At 56.9% G+C, this 25,424-nt stretch overlaps 1 protein-coding gene and 1 pseudogene across 2 annotated transcripts in view; one reads left to right on the top strand and one right to left on the bottom strand.

The window, feature by feature from the left end:
* Window positions 1–285: 285 nt before the first annotated feature.
* On the bottom strand, window positions 286–13,501 carry LOC134358008 (uncharacterized; annotated as a pseudogene).
* A 9,071-nt stretch (window positions 13,502–22,572) lies between these two features.
* smg5 (SMG5 nonsense mediated mRNA decay factor) overlaps window positions 22,573–25,424 on the top strand; it is a 78,305-nt gene continuing 75,453 nt past the window's right edge. Inside the window, exon 1 of one of the 2 annotated variants that reach the window (XM_063041696.1) lies at window positions 22,573–22,743. In XM_063041696.1, the coding sequence (XP_062897766.1) occupies window positions 22,667–22,743 (77 nt within the window). In that variant the 5' untranslated portion in view covers window positions 22,573–22,666. Of the gene's footprint in view, window positions 22,773–25,424 lie in introns of both variants that reach the window. The other variant, XM_063041697.1, reaches the window with a different exon arrangement.

Below are 25,424 nucleotides of genomic sequence, written 5' to 3'. Positions count from 1 at the left end.
TCAAACAGAAAAATGGGTCTGTGAAATCAGCATTCTGTTAATAACTGGGAAGGACCTAGTCATCAGGTGCTATACTCAAAGTTCAAGATCGTTCAATTTCATCTCCAGCACACAAGTGCAAAGGAGAACAAAATAAATGTTACTCTAATCCAATGTAACACAAAAGAAACAATAAATGCTATATAGATACATAAGAAAGCTTATATACATAGACTGATTGTATATCCATAAAGCAATGCTAGGCACAGGACTGCCTGTACATAAAGTGACTCTGACAGGAAACGATTAAGTTCTGGTGGTCTCAGAGCTGCTGCACCTGGTGCAGTTGTGGCCTGTTCCCCACTGCTCTGCCTCGGCTATCACCTGGGAGGTCTTCCCGTTTATCTAGGGGTCCAAGATGGAGTGAGTCCAATGGGTCACAGAGACTGGGGGGGCAAAAGTGTACCCAATATTACCTCTTCCTGATGACCACCTTCATGTTATCAGTTAGTGTGTGGATGTAGAGTTCGCAGGCAACAGGTGTTCTGCACAGGTTAATAGGGTGGCCAAGAAAAAATATGGCATGCTGGCCTTTATTAGTAGTTGAGGCATTCAGTTCAGAAGTCAGGAAGTTATGTTGCAGCTTTTTAAAACTCTACAAAAAGAAAATCTGCAGATGCTGAAAATGCGAGCAACATACACAAAGTGCTAGAAGAACCCAGCAGGCCAGGCAGCACACGGAAAAGAGTAGAGTTGACATTTTGGTCCGAGACCTTTCACCAGGTCTGGAGAAAAAAAGACGAGGAGTCAGAGTAAGGAGGTGGGGGGAGGGGAGAAGAAACACAAGGTGATCTGTGAAACTGGGGGGGGGGAGGAGTGAAGTAAAGAGCTGGGAAAGAGAAACAGGGCTGGAGAAGGAGAGGACGGAAGGCCATGGAAGAAAGAGAAGGGGGAGGAACACCAGAGGAAGGTAATGGACAGGTAAGGAGATAAGGTGAGAGAGGGAAATGGGAATGGGGAATGATGAAGGGGATGGGGGCATTACTAGAAGTTTGAGAAATCTATGTTCATGCCATCAGGTTGGAGGCCACCCAGACGTATATAAGATGCTGCTTCTCCAACCTGAGTGTGGCCTCGTCACAACGGTAGAGGAGGCCATGGACTAACATGTCGAAATGGGAATAGGGAGTGGAAGTAAAATGGGTGGCCAATGGGAGATCCCACTTTTTCTGGCGGATGGAGCCCAGATGCTTGGCGAAGGTTCTCATTGATATACAGAAGGCCACACCGGAAGCACCGGGTACAGTAGATGACCCCAACAGACTCACAGGTGAAGTGTCACCTCACCTGGAAGGACTGTTTGGCACCCTGAATGGTAGTGAGGGAGGAGGTGTGGGAGCAGGTGTGGTACTTGTTCTGTTTGCAAGGTTAAGTGCCAGGGAGATCAGTGGGGAGGGACGAATGGACAAGGGAGTCACGTAGGGAGCGACCCTTGCTGAAAGCAGAATTTGGGGGGGGGGTGAAGATGTGCTTGGTGGTGGGATCCCATTGGAGGTGTCAGAAGTTTAGGAGAATTATGGGCTGGACACGGAGGCTGGTGGGGTGGTAGGTGAGGACAAAAGGAACCCTATCCCCGGTGGCGGGAGAATTGGGTGAGGACAGACATGCGTGAAATGGAAGAGATGTGGTTGAGGGCAGCATTGTTGGTGGAAGAAGGGAAGCCCCTTTCTTTGAAGAGGAGGGCATCTCCTTCGTTCTGGAATGAAAAGCCTCATCCTGAGAGCAGATGTGGCAGAGACGGAGGAATTAAGAGAATGGGGCCACATCTGGAGTACTGCATACAATTCTGCCAACCCCATTGTAGGAAGGATGTTGAGGCTTTGGAGAGGGTGCAGAAGAGGTTTACCAGGATGCTGCCTGGATCAGAGGGCATGGGCTACAACGAGAGGTTGGACAAACTTGGGTTGTTTTCTCTGGAATGGCGGAGGCTGGGGGGAGATCTGATAGAGATTTATAAGATTATGAGAGGCATAGACAAAGTAGGCAGTCAATATCTTTTTTCCAAGGGTTGAAATGTCTAATATCAGAGGGCAGCATTTAAGGCGAGAGGAGTTCATTTCAAGGGAGGCGTGAGAAGCAAGTTTTTTTACAGAGTGGTGGGTGTCTGGACTGTGCTACCTGGGGTGATGGTAGAGGTAGAAGCATTAGAGAGACATTTAGATAGGCACATGCTTGTGAGGAAAATTGAAGGATGTGGACATCATTGTGTAGGCAGAAGAAATAAGTTTAGTTGGCCATTTGATTACTAACTTAGTTGGTTTAGCCCTACATTGTGAGCCGAAGAGCCTGTTCCTGTATGGTACTGTTCTATGTTCGGAGTATCAGCACGTGCTGAGGGCGGTATCTGTCCTTGGTCTTGCTGAGGATAGACCTGGCCCCATTACCACACAACGGCCCAGTCCGCTGGATGTCGTCGCATTACGTGTCCTTTGTGGAAGAGACTTTTCGAGGAAACACCTTTGATCACAATTCCATCGGGCAGTGGTCAGTGCGGATGTCCTGCGGACACTGTGGGATGGGGGGCTCTATGGATTCTGTGGGCTTGTCAAGGAGTAGTGTTGCATCAATTGTCAAGGACCCCCACCATGTTCTCTTCTTGCTGCTGCCATCAGCAAGGAGGTACTGTAGCCTCCTTACACCACTGGGTTCAGCAACAGTTATTAGCCCTCAACCAACAGGATCCTGCACCAGAGGGATAACTTCACCCAACCCAACACTCAATTGTCCTACAACCTATGGACTCACATTTAAGGACTCTTCATCTCATGTTCTTGATTGATTGATTGATTGATTGATTTATTTACTTACTTACTTACTTTTTTTGTATTTGCAGAGTTTTGTTGTCTTTTCCAGATTGGTTGTTTGTTTGCCTTTGCTGTATGTGGTTTTGGTTCTTTTCTGTTTCTTTGTATCTGCCATGAATGCCCACAAGGCAATGAATCTCAGGGTTGTATATAGTGACACATATGTACTTTGATAATAAATTTATGTGGAACTTTGAACTATGCTCCCCAAGCAAACTATTTGGCAGAATGCCTCATCATCAGACGTAGCCAAAGAGCACCAAGACCCTGTGGTGAAAGGGACCCTCCCTGCGAGATCCTGTACAGACAGAATCTCATTCCCACTGCACACTGACCTCGGGGTGGCTGTGGTGGGCCAGAGACAGTCACCCACCTCTTGGCAGTCTCTGGCTTTGCTAATTGGGCAGGGAGACGGATGCAAGGTCCAGTGACCCGGTTAAATCCCATGCAGCTGGGTAAAAGAGGAGTCCCTGAACTATGGATTGATCCAAGGGACACACACCAAGAGAGACTTCAAGCGATCCTGGAAGATTATCAATTTTGCCTTGCCCTTTTGTTCTCCCGGCACAGCAAGATGTTTGTAAGGGAACGTTGCCAAGTGGCACAGCCCAGGCTGCAGGAGGGAGTGCTGACGGACATTGCTGGAGCTCAGTGCAGCCTCTGTGGGGAAGGACTACAGTCTGGGCTTCTTTCACCATTGCAAATGGAAGGGCTGAGTTGGGTGGGGAAGCTCCGCCAACAATGAAAGGTGTGTCACCTCAGGGAGACATGTGAGTGGCAATATGGGGCTGTATGTGAGTTTGTGGTTTTTCTTTAGTGTTTACATGACTGAACGTAACGACCGTGAATGTTCACATTTTCATTCTGCACCGTTTCTTTCTCTGCAAATTTGTTTAATCATGAATTAAGTCCATTTTTAAAATCTTGTCACTTACCCAGTGACAGGTTAAAGAACCAGCAGAAATGGAAAACACTTAGATTAGATTATGAACATATGCAGTCCTCTTTTATTGTCATTTAGTAATGCATGCATTAAGAAATGATACAATATTTCCTCCGGTGTGATATCACAAAACACAGGACAGACCAAGACTGAAAAAAACTAACAAAACCACATAATTATAACATATAGTTACAACAGTGCAACAATACCATAGCTTGATGAAGAAGTCCATGAGCACAGTAAAAGTTCAAAGTCTCTCAAATGTCCCAAATCTCACGCAGACGGGAGAAGGAATAAAAACTCTCCCTGCCATACCCGACCACGGTCCGACTCTGAGTCATCCGAAAACTTCGAGCTCTGATCAGCTCTCCGACACCGAGTACTGAGCGCCATTTCCATCCGAACGATTCGACCTCCATCTCAGTCGCCAACAGCAGGCAAGGCCGGGGATTTTGAGGCCTTCCCTCTGAAAGATTCCCGACCGTGCAGTAAGGACAGCAGCGAATGAGCGTTTCAGAAATTTTTCCAGATATTCCTCTGTGCTTTCACGTCCATCTCCATCAAATCAGAATTGTCCATGGCCCCTATTTAACGGATACGATATCATTTTCCACCGGAGGGCTGCGCACGCACAGGCGTGCCGCCATCTTCTCCTCCCGCCGTTGGAGTCCAGTATTGCTATTAACTAATGGTATTTATTAGTAAAATGCAGATAAATCAATCAGGTTAGCAATGATTATATATCTAAGTAAGTGTGGAAATATATGAAAACCAAGCTTCTTCAAGTCTAGGCGTAAATAGATAGTCTTACGATGATGAGTAAAGTTCATTTCAGTTCGTGGTATTGAGTTGAGTGGAGATGGAGAGAGAGAGAGGGAGAGATTTGAGTCTTCAGGTGAGCTGACGCCGTCCATCTTCCCGTTGTCCTCTGAAATCCTTTAGAAGTCACCGACTGTGACCACAACAAAGGGGACCGTTCTTCTGTGGTGGAATTATCAACCCAGGCGAGGGTTGGACACACGAATGACTGGAAAAATTGGATCAGCCCATGATTGAATGGCAGAGTAGATTCGATGAGCTGAATGGCCAACTTATGCTCCTATATCTTATACACTATGCTGCATGATTGGGGCAGGAGATTATTGCTGAGCAGTTTCTAACTAATATCAGTCGTGTGTACTTGTGTGGCTGTTAGACCCTACACGGTGCTTAGAGCAAAGAGTTTTTAGATAGCATCCATTGTGTTTTCATGTTCAAAAGACAGTGACTCTTGTCACTGATAGTTGGTGAGAAATAAATGGTAAGATGATTATAAACTATTTTTCTTCACTGTGGTTTCAAGCACTCAGACTTGGAGAGTCCAGAGTCGATTTCACTACCTCAACAAGTTGGGCACTACAAAGAATTTGAAGGTATTGACAATCATCTTGAATGTTACAATGAAAATGAAGATTTGGAGGATATAGCTGTTGAAAGCACTCTTTGAAGGCAGTCCACTATCCGTCCTTGGTGTCTGCACTGAATTTAGTCATAGTCATACTTTATTGATTCCGGGGGAAATTGCTTTTCATTACAGTTGCACCATAATTAAATAGTAATAAAACCATAAATAATTAAATAGTAATGTGTAAATTATGCCAGGAAATAAGTCCAGGACCAGCCTATTGGCTCAGGGTGTCTGATCCTCCAAGGGAGGAGTTGTAAAGTTTGATGGCCACAGGCAGGAATGACTTCCTATGACGCTCTGTGTTGCATCTCGGTGGAATGAGTCTCTGGCTGAATGTACTCCTGTGCCCACCCAGTACATTATGCAGTGGATGGGAGACATTGTCCAAGATGGCATTTTTTTCATTTACCGTCAATCAAAAGAACACATCAGCATCAATTGAATTAATTCCTTTGTCCATAACTATAAGTAACTGGTTGGCATCGGTTTGTCTCGAAGGACAATGGGTGATGATGATCAACACAAGCTTGGATGGAAGGTGTGGAGATCCTGAGATGCCCAGTCATCAAGATCCCCCTCTCAGCCTCACCCGTGCAGTCCAAAGGAAAGCTTATGAAGCAATATGTTATGAAGCAATATGTTTGAAGCAATATGTTTGGCACCAGATTGGCTACAGGAGCTGCCGGAAGGACGTTCAATGACGTCCAGCCACCTTAGGGACTCCACTCTGGATTTGCTGTCGGGGTTTACTCCCGTAGCCTTCGTCTCTCCCGAGGCAATGGGGCTATTTAGCTGACAGTAATACACAGTTTAAAGGAATCCAATCAAAAACAAGAGAAAATCTGCAGGTGCTGGAAAATCCAAGTGACACACGCAAACCGCTGGAGGAACTCAGCAGGCCAGGCAGCCTCTATGGAAAAGAGTAAACAGTCATCGTTTTGGGCTGAGACCCTTCAGCAGGACAGGAGAGAAAAAGATGAGGAGGAGATTTAAAAGCTGGGGATAGGGGAGGGAGAAACACAAGGTGATAGGTGAAACCGGGTGGGGGAGGTGTGAAGTAAAGAGCTGGGAAGTTGGTTGGTGAAAGAGATACAGGCCTGGAGAAGGGGGAATCTTATAGGAGAGGATAGAAGGCCATGGAAGAAAGAAAAGGGGGGGGGGTGGAGGAGCACCAGAGGGAAGTGATGGGCAAAAAGCAGATGGGAATGGTGAGGGGAGGGGCATTACTGGAAGTTTGAGAAATCGATGTTCATGCCATCAGGTTGGAGGCTACCCAGGCAGAATATAACGTGTTTCTTCTCCAAAATGAATGTGTCCTCATCACAACAATAGAGGAAGGCATGCATTGACGTATCGGCAAGGGAATGAGGTGGAACTAAAATGGGTGGTCACTGGGAGATCCTGCTTCTCCTGGCAGATGGAACGTGTGCTCGGGGAATCGATCTCCCATTTTACGTCGGGTCTCACCGATATACCGGAGGCTACACCGGGAGCACTGGACACAGTAAATGGCCCCAACAGGCTCACAGGTGAAGTGTCGCCTCACCTGGAAGGACCGTTTGGGACCCTGAATGGTAGTGAGGGAGGAGGTGTAGGGGCAGGTGTAGCACTTGTTCCACTTGCAGGGGTAAGTGCCAGGAGTGAGGATCAGTGGGGAGGGACGAATGGACAAGGGAGTCACGTAGGGAGTGAGGTGCGGGAACTATGATATTGTTGGGAGATCATTAGATCTAATAAGGTTGGTGATGGTGTGGGGTTTTCTTGGATTACCTTGCTGAAACTCAGTGACAGCTCTCAGACATCCCTTCTTACTTACCCCTTGCACAGGACCATGGCCTTCTGTCCTCTCCTATTACATTCCCTTCACCTGTGAAGACAGACTCTGGCGGATTGAGCGGATGAGACCAATGGAAGGTCCAACGGTCAAGAAGGCGGTCCCTGCAAGCGTCGTGGAACGTGTAGAGCAGGACAAGACACAGAAGACGTCCTGGTCATCCACCGCGCCTAGTCCCCTCTACAGCCGTCTCGACTCTTGTCTTGCCACTGGATCCAGATGAGAATTGGGAAGAGAATGAGGCTGACACTGCGCAACTCTCCCTCACTTAAATCCAAATCAAGCGCTAGTCTTGACATCATCAATAGCTGGCTGGTGGCATAGTGGCATCTGCACTGGACTTCAGGCGAGAGATCCCGAGTTCGAATCCAGCTGGCTCCCTTGCACGCTCTGCATCCGTGCTGGGTTCAGCGTTGAACTAGCAACTCGACTTTGTAAAAAAAAAGTATTAATGGTTTTGAGGTCTTCATCGATGACAATGGACGAACCTTATTAGATTCCCTCTTCTCCCGCCCCAATCAACTTCCCAGCTCTTTACTTCATCCCTCCCCATCCCGGTTTCACCTATCACCTTATATTTCTTCCTCCCTTCCCCCCAGCTTTTAAATCTACTCATATTTCTTTCTCCAGTCCTGCTGAAAGGTCTTGACCCGAAATGTCGACAGTACTCATTTCCATAGACGCTGCCTGGCCTGCTGAGTTCCTCTAGCGTCTTGTGTGGGTTGCACACTTTTATAATACAGTAGTAGTGTTGCTAGTGTTTTAATTTATTCTGTGTTTCATTTAAATACATAATTTGTTACCCAGTTAAATGATAGTTTGTCTGTTTTTATACTTTTTTAACTATTCCCATGAAACTTCGGCTAATTGGGGCAGCTGCTCAATTGGGCCAAAATGTACTGGTGCCAATGTGCCCCAGTTAACCGCAACCCACTGTACGTTGTTACCTCATCAAGAAGTATAAGATCTGCATTTAACTGTCCAAACAGCTATTATGTTATCTGATTAGTCCCCACCTTACCAAGTAAATAATAATCCTGTCCCTCAGAAAGGTTTACAATAATTTCCTTATTACTGCTGTGAGGCTCACGACTGAACTAGCTCACAGGTGACCTGACAGAGGTATACTAAATTGTAAGAGGGATAGACAGTAAAAATAATTTTTCCCTTGCTGGTGAATGTCTAAAATAAGAGGGATGTAGAACATAGAACAGTACAGCACAAGAACAGGCCATTCGGCCCACAATGTTGTGCCAAACCAGCTGAAAAGCAAATCAGAAACACCCAAACACTAATCTCTCCTTCCTGTATCATGTCCATATCCCTCCATCTTCCTCACATCCATGTGCCTATCCAAACTTCTCTTAATAGCCCCTAATGCATTTGCTTCTCCAGGCATCCTCGACTTTCTGAGTAAAAAAACTTACCCCTCACATCCCTCTTGAACCTAACCCCTCTCACCTTCAATGCATGCCGTCTGATATTAGACATTTCAGATCTGGGAAATAGATACTTTCTGTCCACTCTACCTATGCCTCTCATAATCCTGTAAACCTCTTTCAGATCTCCCCTCAGCCTCTGGTGGTCCAGAGAAGACAATCCAAGTTTATCTAACCTGTCGTGATAGCACATGCCCCCCAAACCAAGCATAATTGTTTTTTTTAAGTTTCTCTTACTTGCTTTTAAAGGTCTGGATGATCTGGGGTCAGAGTACATCACAGAATCGTCTTATAATCTTCCTCGAGCTCTCAGGTCTCTTATATATGACCAATCTCCCTCAGAAAATAATCGGCAAGTCAGCTTTTTTCAACTGCACTCCTACACTGTGAAATTGATACCTAAAACTATAAAGGATGCAGACTCAGTTGATACCTTTAAATACCAGCTCAAAAATATTTATTTAACCTTTAGTCATAGTCATACTTTATTGATCCCGAGGGAAATTGGTTTTCCTTACAGTTGCACCATAAATAATTAAATAGTAATAAAACCATAAATAATCAAATAATAATTTGTAAATTATGCCAGGAGATAAGTCCAGGACCAGCCTATTGGCTCAGGGTGTCTGACCCTCCAAGGGAGGAGTTGTAAAGTTTGATGGTCACAGGCAGGAATGACTTCCTATGACGCTCTGTGTTGCATCTCGGTGGAATGAGTCTCTGGCTGAATGTACTCCTGTGCCCACCCAGTACATTATGTAGTGGATGGGAGACATTGTCCAAGATGGCATGCAACTTGGACAGCATCCTCTTGTCAGACACCACCATCAGAGAGTCCAGTTCCATCCCCACAACATCACTGGCCTTACGACTGAGTCTGTTGATTCTGTTGGTGTCTGCTACCCTCAGCCTGCTGCCCCAGCACACAACAGCAAACATGATAGCACTGGCCACCACAGACTTTATTTTAACAAATATCTTTTTATGTTTTATTTTCATGTTTGTCTATCAATAATTTATTAAGTGAGTTATAGGAAGTTTGGAATGGATCTGAGGGACAACTTTTCCCCCCACAAAGAATGTTTTGTTCGTAGTGTATAGGAGTGTAAAAGAAGATGCAGATCGAAGGTGAGAGAACGTAAAACAATACAGCACAGGAATGGATCTTACGGCCCCTAATGTAGTGCCAAATGAATTAAACTGGGAATGAAATGCCTAACTGAGCTATTGTATTTGCCTCCACTGCCGCCCTGGTTGCATAATCCAAGCACCACCACTCTCTGCAAAAAGTACTTGTCCCACTCATCTCGTCACCTTAAGTGGATGCCTCTGGTATTAAACATTTCGACGCGGGGGAAAAGATGTCTACTCTGTCTACGCTTCCCATAATCTTGAGTTCAAATTCAAGTTCAGTTTGTTGTTATTTGATCGATACACGTATACTGCCAAGTTATAAAGCAGGGGTCGGGAACCTTTTTGCCTCTGTGGGCTGGATCGCCTACTAATGAGTGGACGGTGGGCCAGATAAATGCCATAAAAAACTTGAAATATGGTAATTATTCAATTAAGTACATCTAGTTATGTTTTGCCTCAAATTAATGAATTACACATGCTAGAAAATCATTTGTACTTAAGGTTGCCTACCCCTGTTATAAAGTCAACACTATAATGCTACTGGCTCTTCATACGTGATGAGTCGCTTTCTTTGAATCATTTTTGTTTTATAATTCTGCTCATTTCAGGTCTTCTGCCTGTCTCCTGCATGTTAAATGAAATTATTTTATGTAACCTTGCTTTTAACTAACATTTTAAAAAATCCTTTACCTTCATGTTTATTTTTAATTTCATTTTCATATTTGTACTTTTATCCAATTGTAAAACACTTTACTCTATAGCATCTGTATGAAAAGTTCTCTGTATTATTGTGCTGACTGCCACCTTGTAAAACTCTGTTGGGGAGGGGTTACAGAGTCAGGGAAAGGTGTAGGAGCCAGAGAGGGAGGGGTGTAGGGGTTCATAATGGATTACGGGGCAAAATGGGCCACAGAGACGGGGAGGGTGCAAAGACTGAAGAAGGTTAGAGAGACAGGGAGAGTATAGAGACTGGAGGAGTCACAGAGACGGAGAGGGGTGTAGGGGCTGGACGAGGTTACAGAGACGGGGAGCGTGCAGGAGCAGGAGAGTGTTAGAGATGGGGAGGGTGTAGGGGCTGGAGGGGGTTACGGAGACGGGGAGGGGTGTAGGGGCTGGAGGGGTCACAGAGACGTGGAGGGTGTAGAGACTGGAGGAGGTTACAGAGACGGGGAGGGTGGAAGGGCTGGAGGACGATACAGAAACGGGGAGGGGTGTAGGGGCTGGAGGGGGTTACGGAGACGGGGAGGGTGTAGGGGCTGGAGGGGGTTACGGAGACGGAGAGGGGTGTAGGGGCTGGAGGAGGTTACGGAGACGGGGAGGGTGTAGGGGCTGGAGGGGGTTACGGAGACGGGGAGAGGGTGTAGGGGCTGGAGGGGGTTACGGAGACGGGGAGGGTGTAGAGGCTGGAGGGGGTTACGGAGACGGGGAGGGTGTAGGGGCTGGAGGGGGTTACGGAGACGGGGAGGGTGTAGGGGCTGGAGGAGGTTACGGAGACGGAGAGGGGTTACAGAGACGGGGGGGTGTTGGGGCTGGAGGGGGTTACGGAGACGGGGGGAGGGGTGTAGGGAATGGAGGAGGTTACGGAGACGGGGAGGGTGTAGGGGCTGGAGGGGGTTACGGAGACGGGGAGGGGTGTAGGGGCTGGAGGGGGTTACGGAGACGGGGAGGGTGTGGGGCTGGAGGGGGTTACGGAGACGGGGAGGGGTGTAGGGGCTGGAGGGGGTTACGGAGACGGGGAGGGTGTAGGGGCTGGAGGGGGTTACGGAGACGGGGAGGGTGTAGGGGCTGGAGGGGGTTACGGAGACGGGGAGGGTGTAGGGGCTGGAGGGGGTTACGGAGAGGCGGAGACGGAGAGGGGTGTAGGGGCTGGAGGAGGTTACGGAGACGGGGAGGGTGTAGGGGCTGGAGGAGGTTACAGAGACGGAGAGGGGTTAGAGACGGAGAGGGGTTACGGAGACGAAGAGGGGTGTGGGGCTGGAGGGGTTCGAGACGGGGAGGGTGTAGGGGCTGGAGGGGGTTACGGAGACGGGGAGGGTGTAGGGGCTGGAGGGGGTTACAGAGACGGGGAGGGTGTGGGGCTGGAGGGGGTTACAGAGACGGGGAGGGTGTAGGGGCTGGAGGGGGTTACGGAGACGGGGAGGGTGTAGGGGCTGGAGGGGGTTACGGAGACGGGGCGGAGAGGGGTTACAGAGACGGAGAGGGGTGTAGGGGCTGGAGGGGGTTACGGAGACGGGGAGGGTGTAGGGGCTGGAGGGGGTTACGGAGACGGGGAGGGTGTAGGGGCTGGAGGGGGTTACGGAGACGGAGAGGGTGTAGGGGCTGGAGGAGGTTACGGAGACGGGGAGGGTGTAGGGGCTGGAGGGGGTTACGGAGACGGGGAGGGTGTAGGGGCTGGAGGGGGTTACGACGGTAGGGGCTGGAGGGGGTTACGGAGACGGGGAGGGTGTTGGGGCTGGAGGGGGTTACGGAGAGGGGTTACAGAGACGGGGGGGTGTAGGGGCTGGAGGGGGTTACAGAGACGGGGAGGGTGTAGGGGCTGGAGGGGGTTACGGAGACGGGGAGGGTGTAGGGGCTGGAGGGGGTTACAGAGACGGAGAGGGGTGTAGGGGCTGGAGGGGGTTACGGAGACGGGGAGGGTGTAGGGGCTGGAGGGGGTTACAGAGACGGGGAGGGTGTAGGGGCTGGAGGGGGTTACGGAGACGGGGAGGGTGTAGGGGCTGGAGGGGGTTACGGAGACGGGGAGGGTGTAGGGGCTGGAGGGGGTTACAGAGACGGGGAGGGTGTGGGGCTGGAGGGGGTTACAGAGACGGGGAGGGTGTAGGGGCTGGAGGAGGTTACGGAGACGGGGAGGGTGTAGGGGCTGGAGGGGGTTACAGAGACGGGGAGGGTGTAGGGGCTGGAGGGGGTTACGGAGACGGGGAGGGTGTAGGGGCTGGAGGGGGTTACGGAGAGGGGTTACAGAGACGGAGAGGGGTGTAGGGGCTGGAGGGGGTTACGGAGACGGAGAGGGGTGTAGGGGCTGGAGGGGGTTACGGAGACGGGGAGGGTGTAGGGGCTGGAGGAGGTTACGGAGACGGAGAGGGGTTACAGAGACGGAGAGGGGTGTAGGGGCTGGAGGGGGTTACGGAGACGGGGAGGGTGTAGGGGCTGGAGGGGGTTACAGAGACGGGGAGGGTGTAGGGGCTGGAGGGGGTTACGGAGACGGGGAGGGTGTAGGGGCTGGAGGGGGTTACGGAGACGGGGAGGGTGTAGGGGCTGGAGGGGGTTACAGAGACGGGGAGGGTGTAGGGGCTGGAGGGGGTTACGGAGACGGGGAGGGTGTAGGGGCTGGAGGAGGTTACAGAGATGAGGAGGGTGTAGGGGCTGGAGGGGGTTACGGAGACGGGGAGGGTGTAGGGGCTGGAGGGGGTTACGGAGACGGGGAGGGTGTAGGGGCTGGAGGGGGTTACGGAGACGGGGAGGGTGTAGGGGCTGGAGGGGGTTACGGAGATGGGGAGGGTGTAGGGAATGGAGGAGGTTACGGAGACGGGGAGGGTGTAGGGGCTGGAGGGGGTTACGGAGACAGGGAGGGTGTAGGGGCTGGAGGGGGTTACGGAGACGGGGAGGGTGTAGGGGCTGGAGGGGGTTACGGAGACGGAGAGGGGTGTAGGGGCTGGAGGGGGTTACGGAGACGGGAGGGGTGTAGGGGCTGGAGGGGGTTACGGAGACGGGGAGGGTGTAGGGGCTGGAGGGGGTTACGGAGACGGAGAGGGGTGTAGGGGCTGGAGGGGGTTACGGAGACGGGGAGGGTGTAGGGGCTGGAGGGGGTTACGGAGACGGGGAGGGTGTAGGGGCTGGAGGGGGTTACAGAGACGGGGAGGGTGTAGGGGCTGGAGGGGGTTACGGAGACAGGGAGGGTGTAGGGGCTGGAGGGGGTTACGGAGACGGGGAGACTGTAGGGGCTGGAGGGGGTAACGGAGACGGGGAGGGTGTAGGGGCTGGAGGGGGTTACGGAGACGGGGAGGGTGTAGGGGCTGGAGGGGGTTACGGAGACGGGGAGGGTGTAGGGGCTGGAGGGGGTTACGGAGACGGGGAGGGTGTAGGGGCTGGAGGGGGTTACGGAGACGGGGAGGGTGTAGGGGCTGGAGGGGGTTACGGAGATGGGGAGGGTGTAGGGGCTGGAGGGGGTTACGGAGACGGGGAGGGTGTGGGGCTGGAGGGGGTTACAGAGACGGGGAGGGTGTAGGGGCTGGAGGAGGTTACAGAGACGGAGAGGGGTTACAGAGACGGGGAGGGTGTAGGGGCTGGAGGGGGTTACGGAGACGGGGAGGGTGTAGGGGCTGGAGGAGGTTACGGAGACGGGGAGGGTGTAGGGGCTGGAGGGGGTTACGGAGACGGGGAGGGTGTAGGGGCTGGAGGGGGTTATGGAGACGGAGAGGGGTGTAGGGGCTGGAGGGGGTTACGGAGACGGGGAGGGTGTAGGGGCTGGAGGGGGTTACGGAGACGGGGAGGGTGTAGGGGCTGGAGGGGGTTACGGAGACGGGGAGGGGTGTAGGGGCTGGAGGGGGTTACGGAGACGGGGAGGGTGTAGGGGCTGGAGGGGGTTACGGAGACGGGGAGGGTGTAGGGGCTGGAGGGGGTTACGGAGACGGGGAGGGTGTAGGGGCTGGAGGGGGTTACAGAGACGGGAAGGGTGTAGGGGCTGGAGGGGGTTACGGAGACGGGGAGGGTGTGGGGCTGGAGGGGGTTACGGAGACGGGGAGGGTGTAGGGGCTGGAGGGGGTTACAGAGACGGGGAGGGTGTAGGGGCTGGAGGGGGTTACAGAGACGGGGGGGTGTAGGGGCTGGAGGCGGTTACAGAGACGGGGAGGGTGTAGGGGCTGGAGGGGGTTACGGAGACGGGGAGGGTGTAGGGGCTGGAGGGGGTTACGGAGACGGAGAGGGGTGTAGGGGCTGGAGGGGGTTACGGAGACGGGGAGGGTGTAGGGGCTGGAGGGGGTTACGGAGATGGGGAGGGTGTAGGGGCTGGAGGGGGTTACGGAGACGGGGAGGGTGTAGGGGCTGGAGGGGGTTACGGAGAGGGGTTACAGAGACGGAGAGGGGTGTAGGGGCTGGAGGGGGTTACGGAGACAGGGAGGGTGTAGGGGCTGGAGGGGGTTACGGAGACGGGGAGGGTGTAGGGGCTGGAGGGGGTTACGGAGACGGGGAGGGTGTAGGGGCTGGAGGGGGTTACGGAGACGGGGAGGGTGTAGGGGCTGGAGGGGGTTACGGAGACGGGGAGGGTGTAGGGGCTGGAGGGGGTTACGGAGACGGGAAGGTGTGGGGCTGGAGGGGGTTACGGAGATGGGGAGGGTGTAGGGGCTGGAGGGGGTTACGGAGACGGGGGGGGTGTAGGGGCTGGAGGGGGTTACGGAGACGGGGAGGGTGTAGGGGCTGGAGGGGGTTACGGAGACGGGGAGGGTGTAGGGGCTGGAGGAGGTTACGGAGACGGGGAGGGTGTAGGGGCTGGAGGGGGTTACGGAGACGGGGAGGGTGTAGGGGCTGGAGGGGGTTACGGAGACGGGGAGGGTGTAGGGGCTGGAGGAGGTTACAGAGATGAGGAGGGTGTAGGGGCTGGAGGGGGTTACAGAGACGGGGGGGTGTAGGGGCTGGAGGGGGTTACAGAGACGGGGGGGTGTAGGGGCTGGAGGGGGTTACAGAGACGGGGAGGGGTTACAGAGACGGGGGGGTGTAGGGGCTGGAGGGGGTTACAGAGACGGGGAGGGTGTAGGGGCTGGAGGAGGTTACGGAGACGGAGAGGGGTTACAGAGACGGGGGGGGTGGAGGGGCTGGAGGGGGTTACAGAGACGGGGAGGGTGTAGGGGCTGGAGGAGGTTACAGAGACGGGGAGGGTGTAGGGGCTGGAGGGGGTTACGGAGACGGGGAGGGTGTAGGGGCTGGAGGGGGTTACGGAGACGGGGAGGGTGTAGGGGCTGGAGGGGGTTACAGAGACGGGGGGGGTGTAGGGGCTGGAGGGGGTTACAGAGACGGAGAGGGGTGTAGGGGCTGGAGGGGGTTACGGAGACGGGGAGGGTGTAGGGGCTGGAGGGGGTTACGGAGACGGGGAGGGTGTAGGGGCTGGAGGGGGTTACGGAGACGGGGAGGGTGTAGGGGCTGGAGGGGGTTACGGAGACGGGGAGGGTGTAGGGGCTGGAGGGGGTTACGGAGACGGGGAGGGTGTGGGGCTGGAGGGGGTTACGGAGACGGAGAGGGGTGTAGGGGCTGGAGGGGGTTACGGAGACGGGGAGGGTGTAGGGGCTGGAGGGGGTTACGGAGACGGGGAGGGTGTAGGGGCTGGAGGGGGTTACGGAGACGGGGAGGGTGTAGGGGCTGGAGGGGGTTACGGAGACGGGAAGGGTGTAGGGGCTGGAGGGGGTTACGGAGACGGGGAGGGTGTAGGGGCTGGAGGGGGTTACGGAGACGGGGAGGGTGTAGGGTCTGGAGGGGGTTACGGAGAGGGGTTACAGAGACGGGGGGGTGTAGGGGCTGGAGGGGGTTACGGAGACGGGGAGGGTGTAGGGGCTGGAGGGGGTTACGGAGAGGGGTTACAGAGACGGGGGGTTGTAGGGGCTGGAGGGGGTTACAGAGACGGGGAGGGTGTAGGGGCTGGAGGGGGTTACGGAGACGGGGAGGGGTGTAGGGGCTGGAGGGGGTTACAGAGACGGAGAGGGGTGTAGGGGCTGGAGGGGGTTACGGAGACGGGGAGGGTGTAGGGGCTGGAGGGGGTTACGGAGAGGGGGAGGGTGTAGGGGCTGGAGGGGGTTACGGAGACGGGGAGGGTGTAGGGGCTGGAGGGGGTTACGGAGACGGGGAGGGTGTAGGGGCTGGAGGGGGTTACGGAGACGGGGAGGGTGTAGGGGCTGGAGGGGGTTACGGAGACGGGGAGGGTGTGGGGCTGGAGGGGGTTACGGAGACGGGGAGGGGTGTAGGGGCTGGAGGGGGTTACAGAGACGGAGAGGGGTGTAGGGGCTGGAGGGGGTTACGGAGACGGGGAGGGTGTAGGGGCTGGAGGGGGTTACGGAGAGGGGGAGGGTGTAGGGGCTGGAGGGGGTTACGGAGACGGGGAGGGTGTAGGGGCTGGAGGGGGTTACGGAGACGGGGAGGGTGTAGGGGCTGGAGGGGGTTACGGAGACGGGGAGGGTGTAGGGGCTGGAGGGGGTTACGGAGACGGGGAGGGTGTAGGGGCTGGAGGGGGTTACGGAGACGGGGAGGGTGTAGGGGCTGGAGGGGGTTACGGAGACGGGGAGGGTGTAGGGGCTGGAGGGGGTTACGGAGATGGGGAGGGTGTAGGGGCTGGAGGGGGTTACGGAGACGGGGAGGGTGTGGGGCTGGAGGGGGTTACGGAGACGGGGAGGGTGTAGGGGCTGGAGGAGGTTACAGAGACGGAGAGGGGTTACAGAGACGGGGAGGGTGTAGGGGCTGGAGGGGGTTACGGAGACAGGGAGGGTGTAGGGGCTGGAGGAGGTTACAGAGATGAGGAGGGTGTAGGGGCTGGAGGGGGTTACGGAGATGGGGAGGGTGTAGGGGCTGGAGGAGGTTACGGAGACGGGGAGGGTGTAGGGGCTGGAGGGGGTTACGGAGACGGGGAGGGTGTAGGGGCTGGAGGGGGTTACAGAGACGGGGAGGGTGTAGGGGCTGGAGGGGGTTACGGAGACGGGGAGGGTGTAGGGGCTGGAGGGGGTTACAGAGACGGGGAGGGTGTGGGGCTGGAGGGGGTTACGGAGACGGGGAGGGTGTAGGGGCTGGAGGGGGTTACGGAGACGGGGAGGGTGTAGGGGCTGGAGGGGGTTACGGAGACGGGGAGGGTGTAGGGGCTGGAGGGGGTTACGGAGACGGAGAGGGGTGTAGGGGCTGGAGGGGGTTACGGAGACGGGGAGGGTGTAGGGGCTGGAGGGGGTTACGGAGACGGGGAGGGTGTAGGGGCTGGAGGGGGTTACGGAGACGGAGAGGGGTGTAGGGGCTGGAGGGGGTTACGGAGACGGGGAGGGTGTAGGGGCTGGAGGGGGTTACGGAGACGGAGAGGGGTGTAGGGGCTGGAGGGGGTTACGGAGACGGGGAGGGTGTAGGGGCTGGAGGGGGTTACGGAGACGGGGAGGGTGTAGGGGCTGGAGGGGGTTACAGAGACGGGGAGGGTGTAGGGGCTGGAGGGGGTTACGGAGACAGGGAGGGTGTAGGGGCTGGAGGGGGTTACGGAGACGGGGAGACTGTAGGGGCTGGAGGGGGTAACGGAGACGGGGAGGGTGTAGGGGCTGGAGGGGGTTACGGAGACGGGGAGGGTGTAGGGGCTGGAGGGGGTTACGGAGACGGGGAGGGTGTAGGGGCTGGAGGGGGTTACGGAGACGGGGAGGGTGTAGGGGCTGGAGGGGGTTACGGAGACGGGGAGGGTGTAGGGGCTGGAGGGGGTTACGGAGAAGGGGAGGATGTAGGGGCTGGAGGGGGTTACGGAGACGGGGAGGGTGTAGGGGCTGGAGGGGGTTACAGAGACGGGGAGGGTGTAGGGGCTGGAGGGGGTTACGGAGACGGGGAGGGTGTAGGGGCTGGAGGAGGTTACAGAGATGGAGAGGGGTTACAGAGACGGGGAGGGTGTAGGGGCTGGAGGGGGTTACGGAGACAGGGAGGGTGTAGGGGCTGGAGGGGGTTACGGAGACGGGGAGGGTGTAGGGGCTGGAGGGGGTTACGGAGACGGAGAGGGGTGTAGGGGCTGGAGGGGGTTACGGAGACAGGGAGGGTGTAGGGGCTGGAGGGGGTTACGGAGACGGGGAGGGTGTAGGGGCTGGAGGGGGTTACAGAGACGGGGAGGGTGTAGGGGCTGGAGGGGGTTACAGAGACGGGGAGGGTGTAGGGGCTGGAGGGGGTTACGGAGACGGGGAGGGTGTAGGGGCTGGAGGGGGTTACGGAGACGGGGAGGGTGTAGGGGCTGGAGGGGGTTACAGAGACGGGAAGGGTGTAGGGGCTGGAGGGGGTTACGGAGACGGGGAGGGTGTAGGGGCTGGAGGAGGTTACGGAGACGGGGAGGGTGTAGGGGCTGGAGGGGGTTACGGAGACGGGGAGGGTGTAGGGGCTGGAGGGGGTTACAGAGACGGGGAGGGTGTAGGGGCTGGAGGGGGTTACGGAGACGGGGAGGGTGTAGGGGCTGGAGGGGGTTACGGAGACGGGGAGGGTGTAGGGGCTGGAGGGGGTTATGGAGACGGAGAGGGGTGTAGGGGCTGGAGGAGGTTACAGAGACGGGGAGGGTGTAGGGGCTGGAGGAGGTTACAGAGACGGGGAGGGTGTAGGGGCTGGAGGAGGTTACAGAGACGGGGAGGGTGTAGGGGCTGGAGGGGGTTACGGAGACGGGGAGGGGTGTAGGGGCTGGAGGGGGTTACAGAGACGGAGAGGGTGTAGGGGCTGGAGGGGGTTACGGAGACGGGGAGGGTGTAGGGGCTGGAGGGGGTTATGGAGACGGAGAGGGGTGTAGGGGCTGGAGGGGGTTACGGAGACGGGGAGGGTGTAGGGGCTGGAGGGGGTTACAGAGACGGGGAGGGTGTAGGGGCTGGAGGGGGTTACAGAGACGGGGGGGTGTAGGGGCTGGAGGCGGTTACAGAGACGGGGAGGGTGTAGGGGCTGGAGGGGGTTACGGAGACGGGGAGGGTGTAGGGGCTGGAGGGGGTTACGGAGACGGAGAGGGGTGTAGGGGCTGGAGGGGGTTACGGAGACGGGGAGGGTGTAGGGGCTGGAGGGGGTTACGGAGATGGGGAGGGTGTAGGGGCTGGAGGGGGTTACGGAGACGGGGAGGGTGTAGGGGCTGGAGGGGGTTACGGAGAGGGGTTACAGAGACGGAGAGGGGTGTAGGGGCTGGAGGGGGCTACGGAGACAGGGAGGGTGTAGGGGCTGGAGGGGGTTACGGAGACGGGGAGGGTGTAGGGGCTGGAGGGGGTTACGGAGACGGGGAGGGTGTAGGGGCTGGAGGGGGTTACGGAGACGGGGAGGGTGTAGGGGCTGGAGGGGGTTACGGAGACGGGGAGGGTGTAGGGGCTGGAGGGGGTTACGGAGATGGGGAGGGTGTAGGGGCTGGAGGAGGTTACAGAGACGGAGAGGGGTGTAGGGGCTGGAGGGGGTTACGGAGACGGAGAGGGGTGTAGGGGCTGGAGGGGGTTACGGAGACGGGGAGGGTGTAGGGGCTGGAGGAGGTTACGGAGACGGGGAGGGTGTAGGGGCTGGAGGGGGTTACGGAGACGGGGAGGGTGTAGGGGCTGGAGGGGGTTACAGAGACGGGGGGGTGTAGGGGCTGGAGGGGGTTACGGAGACGGGGAGGGTGTAGGGGCTGGAGGAGGTTACAGAGACGGGGGGGTGTAGGGGCTGGAGGGGGTTACAGAGACGGGGGGGTGTAGGGGCTGGAGGGGGTTACAGAGACGGGGGGGTGTAGGGGCTGGAGGGGGTTACGGAGACGGGGAGGGGTGTAGGGGCTGGAGGAGGTTACGGAGACGGAGAGGGGTTACAGAGACGGGGGGGTGTAGGGGCTGGAGGGGGTTACAGAGACGGGGGGGTGTAGGGGCTGGAGGAGGTTACAGAGACGGGGAGGGTGTAGGGGCTGGAGGGGGTTACGGAGACGGGGAGGGTGTAGGGCCTGGAGGAGGTTACAGAGACGGGGAGGGTGTAGGGCCTGGAGGAGGTTACAGAGACGGGGGGGTGTAGGGGCTGGAGGAGGTTACGGAGACGGAGAGGGGTTACAGAGACGGGGGGGGTGTAGGGGCTGGAGGGGGTTACAGAGACGGAGAGGGGTGTAGGGGCTGGAGGGGGTTACGGAGACGGGGAGGGTGTAGGGGCTGGAGGGGGTTACGGAGACGGGGAGGGTGTAGGGGCTGGAGGGGGTTACGGAGACGGGGAGGGTGTAGGGGCTGGAGGGGGTTACGGAGACGGGGAGGGTGTAGGGGCTGGAGGGGGTTACGGAGACGGGGAGGGTGTAGGGGCTGGAGGGGGTTACGGAGACGGGGAGGGTGTAGGGGCTGGAGGGGGTTACGGAGACGGGAAGGGTGTAGGGGCTGGAGGGGGTTACGGAGACGGGGAGGGTGTAGGGGCTGGAGGGGGTTACGGAGACGGGGAGGGTGTAGGGTCTGGAGGGGGTTACGGAGAGGGGTTACAGAGACGGGGGGTGTAGGGGCTGGAGGGGGTTACGGAGACGGGGAGGGTGTAGGGGCTGGAGGGGGTTACGGAGAGGGGTTACAGAGACGGGGGGTTGTAGGGGCTGGAGGGGGTTACAGAGACGGGGAGGGTGTAGGGGCTGGAGGGGGTTACGGAGACGGGGAGGGGTGTAGGGGCTGGAGGGGGTTACAGAGACGGAGAGGGGTGTAGGGGCTGGAGGGGGTTACGGAGACGGGGAGGGTGTAGGGGCTGGAGGGGGTTACGGAGAGGGGGAGGGTGTAGGGGCTGGAGGGGGTTACGGAGACGGGGAGGGTGTAGGGGCTGGAGGGGGTTACGGAGACGGGGAGGGTGTAGGGGCTGGAGGGGGTTACGGAGACGGGGAGGGTGTAGGGGCTGGAGGGGGTTACGGAGACGGGGAGGGTGTGGGGCTGGAGGGGGTTACGGAGACGGGGAGGGGTGTAGGGGCTGGAGGGGGTTACAGAGACGGAGAGGGGTGTAGGGGCTGGAGGGGGTTACGGAGACGGGGAGGGTGTAGGGGCTGGAGGGGGTTACGGAGAGGGGGAGGGTGTAGGGGCTGGAGGGGGTTACGGAGACGGGGAGGGTGTAGGGGCTGGAGGGGGTTACGGAGACGGGGAGGGTGTAGGGGCTGGAGGGGGTTACGGAGACGGGGAGGGTGTAGGGGCTGGAGGGGGTTACGGAGACGGGGAGGGTGTGGGGCTGGAGGGGGTTACGGAGACGGGGAGGGGTGTAGGGGCTGGAGGGGGTTACGGAGACGGGGAGGGTGTAGGGGCTGGAGGGGGTTACGGAGACGGGGAGGGTGTAGGGGCTGGAGGGGGTTACGGAGACGGGGAGGGTGTAGGGGCTGGAGGAGGTTACGGAGACGGGGAGGGTGTAGGGGCTGGAGGGGGTTACGGAGACGGGGAGGGTGTAGGGGCTGGAGGGGGTTACGGAGACGGGGAGGGTGTAGGGGCTGGAGGAGGTTACGGAGACGGGGAGGGTGTAGGGGCTGGAGGGGGTTACGGAGACGGGGAGGGTGTAGGGGTTGGAGGGGGTTACGGAGACGGGGAGGGTGTAGGGGCTGGAGGAGGTTACGGAGACGGGGAGGGTGTAGGGGCTGGAGGGGGTTACGGAGACGGGGAGGGTGTAGGGGTTGGAGGGGGTTACGGAGACGGGGAGGGTGTAGGGGTTGGAGGGGGTTACGGAGACGGGGAGGGTGTAGGGGCTGGAGGGGGTTACGGAGACGGGGAGGGTGTAGGGGCTGGAGGGGGTTACGGAGACGGGGAGGGTGTAGGGGCTGGAGGGGGTTACGGAGACGGGGAGGGTGTAGGGGCTGGAGGGGGTTACGGAGACGGGGAGGGTGTAGGGGTTGGAGGGGGTTACGGAGACGGGGAGGGTGTAGGGGCTGGAGGGGGTTACGGAGACGGGGAGGGTGTAGGGGCTGGAGGGGGTTACGGAGACGGAGAGGTGTTACAGAGACGGGGGGGTGTAGGGGCTGGAGGAGGTTACAATCAGGGAAAGGTGTAGGAGCCGGGGGTGGGGGTCACAGAGAGGAGGAGGTGTGCAGGGGCCGGAGGGAGACGGGTATAGGGGTCGGGGGGGTCGGGAGGCCGGGGAAATGAGGGAACGATCACACAGACGGCGACGAGAGGGTTAATTATCCAGCAGACACTCCGGATTGGCCCGTGTCTGTGACATGATGTCTGCTCGTTCCCCCGCCTACCCTCCCCCAACCCCTCGGTCCTCTCTGAAACTCGATCCCGTAGCGGGAGTCTCGCGAGACCGGGTGGTGGGTGCAGTTCTCGCGAGAGTTGCGGTGGTGAGGGCTGGAATGGCGGCGACGGTAGTGGTGGGGGGCCCGGGCGACTGAGGTGGCTGTGGTGGCTGAAGATGAGTCACCCCGATGGCGATGGGCAGCCTGAGGGCGAGCCCGATGCCAAGCTGCTCCACACCAAGCGGCTGTACCGGTGAGCGGGGCAGGCAACGGGAGAAGTGGGTGAGCATAGGAGGAGGGAGGGAAGGAATGGACGGGCGTGTGAGAGAGAAAGGGGGCGAGATGGAGAGGGGATGGAGAAAACAGAGAAGGGGAGGGTGGTGGAGAAAAGTAGAGAAGCGGAGATGGGGTGGGGAAGAGCAGGGTGAAGGGGAAGAGCAGGGAGAAGGGGAAGAGCAGGGAGAAGGGGGAGAGGGGTGGGGAAGAGCAGGGAGAAGGGGGAGAGGGGTGGGGAAGAGCAGGGAGAAGGGGGAGAGGGGTGGGGAAGAGCGGGGAGAAGGGGTGGGGAAGAGCAGGGAGAAGGGGGAGAAGGGGTGGGGAAGAGCAGGGAGAAGCGGGAGAGGGGTGGGGAAGAGCAGGGAGAAGGGGAGAGGGTGGAGAAGAGTAGGGAGAAGGGGGAGACGGGGTGGGGAAGAGCAGGGAGGAGGGGAGACGGGGTGGGGAAGAGCAGGGAGGAGGGGAGACGGGGTGGGGAAGAGCAGGGAGAAGGGAGAGAGGGGTGGGGAAGAGCAGGGAGAAGGGGGAGAGGGGTGGGGAAGAGCAGGGAGGTGGGGAAGAGCAGGGAGAAGGGGAGACGGGGTGGGGAAGAGAAGGGGAGATGGGGTGGGGAAGAGCAGGGAGAAGGGGAGACGGGGCGGGGAAGAGCAGGGAGAAGCGGGAGAGGGTGGAGAAGAGTAGGGAGAAGGGGGAGACGGGGTGGGGAAGAGCAGGGAGGAGGGGAGACGGGGTGGGGAAGAGCAGGGAGGAGGGGAGACGGGGTGGGGAAGAGCAGGGAGAAGGGGAGAGGGGTGGGGAAGAGCAGGGAGAAGGGGGAGAGGGATGGGGAAGAGCAGGGAGAAGGGGAGATGGGGTGGGGAAGAGCAGGGAGAAGGGGGAGAGGGATGGGGAAGAGCAGGGAGAAGGGGAGATGGGGTGGGGAAGAGCAGGGAGAAGGGGGAGAGGGATGGGGAAGAGCAGGGAGAAGGGGAGATGGGGTGGGGAAGAGCAGGGAGGTGGGGAAGAGCAGGGAGAAGGGGGAGCCAGGGTGGGGAAGAGAAGGGGGAGCCGGGGTGTGGAAAAGTGGAGAGAGGGGAGGAGGATTGGAAGGGACAAGGGGAAAGAAACTGAGGAGGGAAGTGGGAAGGGATGGGAATATCTGATGGGCAGTGGGACAGAGGAAATGTACTCTGATTTGAAAGATTTTGGGGGTGGGGAGGCATACCGAAATGCTCCCTTCCTGAGGAAAGGATGGAGGCAGTGAATACAGTCCAGCTCCTGCGGTTTAAGCTGTTGTCTCAAGGGGGACTGAGTGTGGGGAGCAGGAGACCTAGTACCTGGAGTGGAGGGTGTCTGGTCAGGTCAGACATCATCTGTGGGAAATGAATAAACAGTTGACTCTTCAGGCTGAGAGCCTTAATCAGAACTGGACAAGAAGGGTGATCGGCCTGGAACATTGACTGTTTATTCATTTCTGTAGATGCTGCCTGACCTGCTAAGTTTCTCCTGCATTTCATGTGTAGGATTTCAAGCATCTGCAGAATCTCTTGTGTTTGTGCATCTGCCTGCAGGCGAGGTGTGGAAGTGGGAGTAGAGGCAGGATAAGTGTTGGGGAGGGGGGAATTCAGAGAGTGTGGAGGAGAGAGAGAGGGTGTTCACGATGTATAGGATGAGGAGGAGGTTGGTACTACTGAAAGGAAATGTTAAAGGTTAGAGAGCACTGATTTTAACAGCAATATTTTACTGTGACTATTTAACTGCTGGGTGTGAAGCTTGGGTCCTTTTTCTACTAACCACATGAAGCCAAAGAAACATCCCACATAGACGGAGTGTCAGTGACCTGTTCCCTGCTTCCTATGTGTCAGGGTGAGCCTTTGTTCCCTCACGTTGCCTCTCTGACAATGGAACGCTCCTTCAACTTCTACTGCAGCAGGCAGTGAACGTACTTGCCCAGAATACAGTGCACTTGCACTGAGCCTGGGCTGACGATCTCGGGAAGCCACAACTTTTTTTTTGTTTATTTGACCTTCATAGTTAAGGTACAGAATAAAATCATCAGGGAGACAATTGTGCTAAGAAAGAACAATTGTAAATCTGTTGAGTTGACAGTAATTTTGGAGATGGGATTTCGACTTTTATGTTGCTCTTCGTTCTCTCGAGTCTGCAAAACTCCACTGCCCGTGTCCTAATTCAAGTCAGCTCCTGTGTGCTCAGAAGTTCAGATACAGATTCATTTTTTTTGTCACCTGTACAGTGAAATGTGTCGTTTACATTCACGACCAACACAACCATCATCAGGATCTCTCTTCCTCCCATGTGAGATATTTATCAGGAGCACTGTGTACGTAGAGCCCTTGGCATTGTCAGTGATCCCTACCATCCATCCAATTATCTCTTTGACCCCCTACCATTGGACAGGAGGTACCGTAGCATTAAGACAAGAACTGTTCGGATGGGAAACAGCTTCTTCCCCCAGGCTGTGAGACTACTGAACTCCCTGCTGCCACTGAGATCTCATCACACAGTGAAGCACATTGGTGTTACATTGTTTACTATTTAACTTGTGTCAGAAATGCACCTTATTATTTGTTAATTTGTGGTAATATTACTTTATGTTTTACGTGTATGTGTGGTATATACTCTGTTGTGCAGCCTGGTCTGGGGGAACATTGTTTCATT

Source organism: Mobula hypostoma, chromosome 2, assembly GCF_963921235.1.
Source record: "Mobula hypostoma chromosome 2, sMobHyp1.1, whole genome shotgun sequence".
Classification (NCBI taxonomy): domain Eukaryota; kingdom Metazoa; phylum Chordata; class Chondrichthyes; order Myliobatiformes; family Myliobatidae; genus Mobula; species Mobula hypostoma.
The sequence above is the reverse complement of the archived record's forward strand: the minus strand, read 5'-3'. Positions and strand labels throughout refer to the sequence as shown.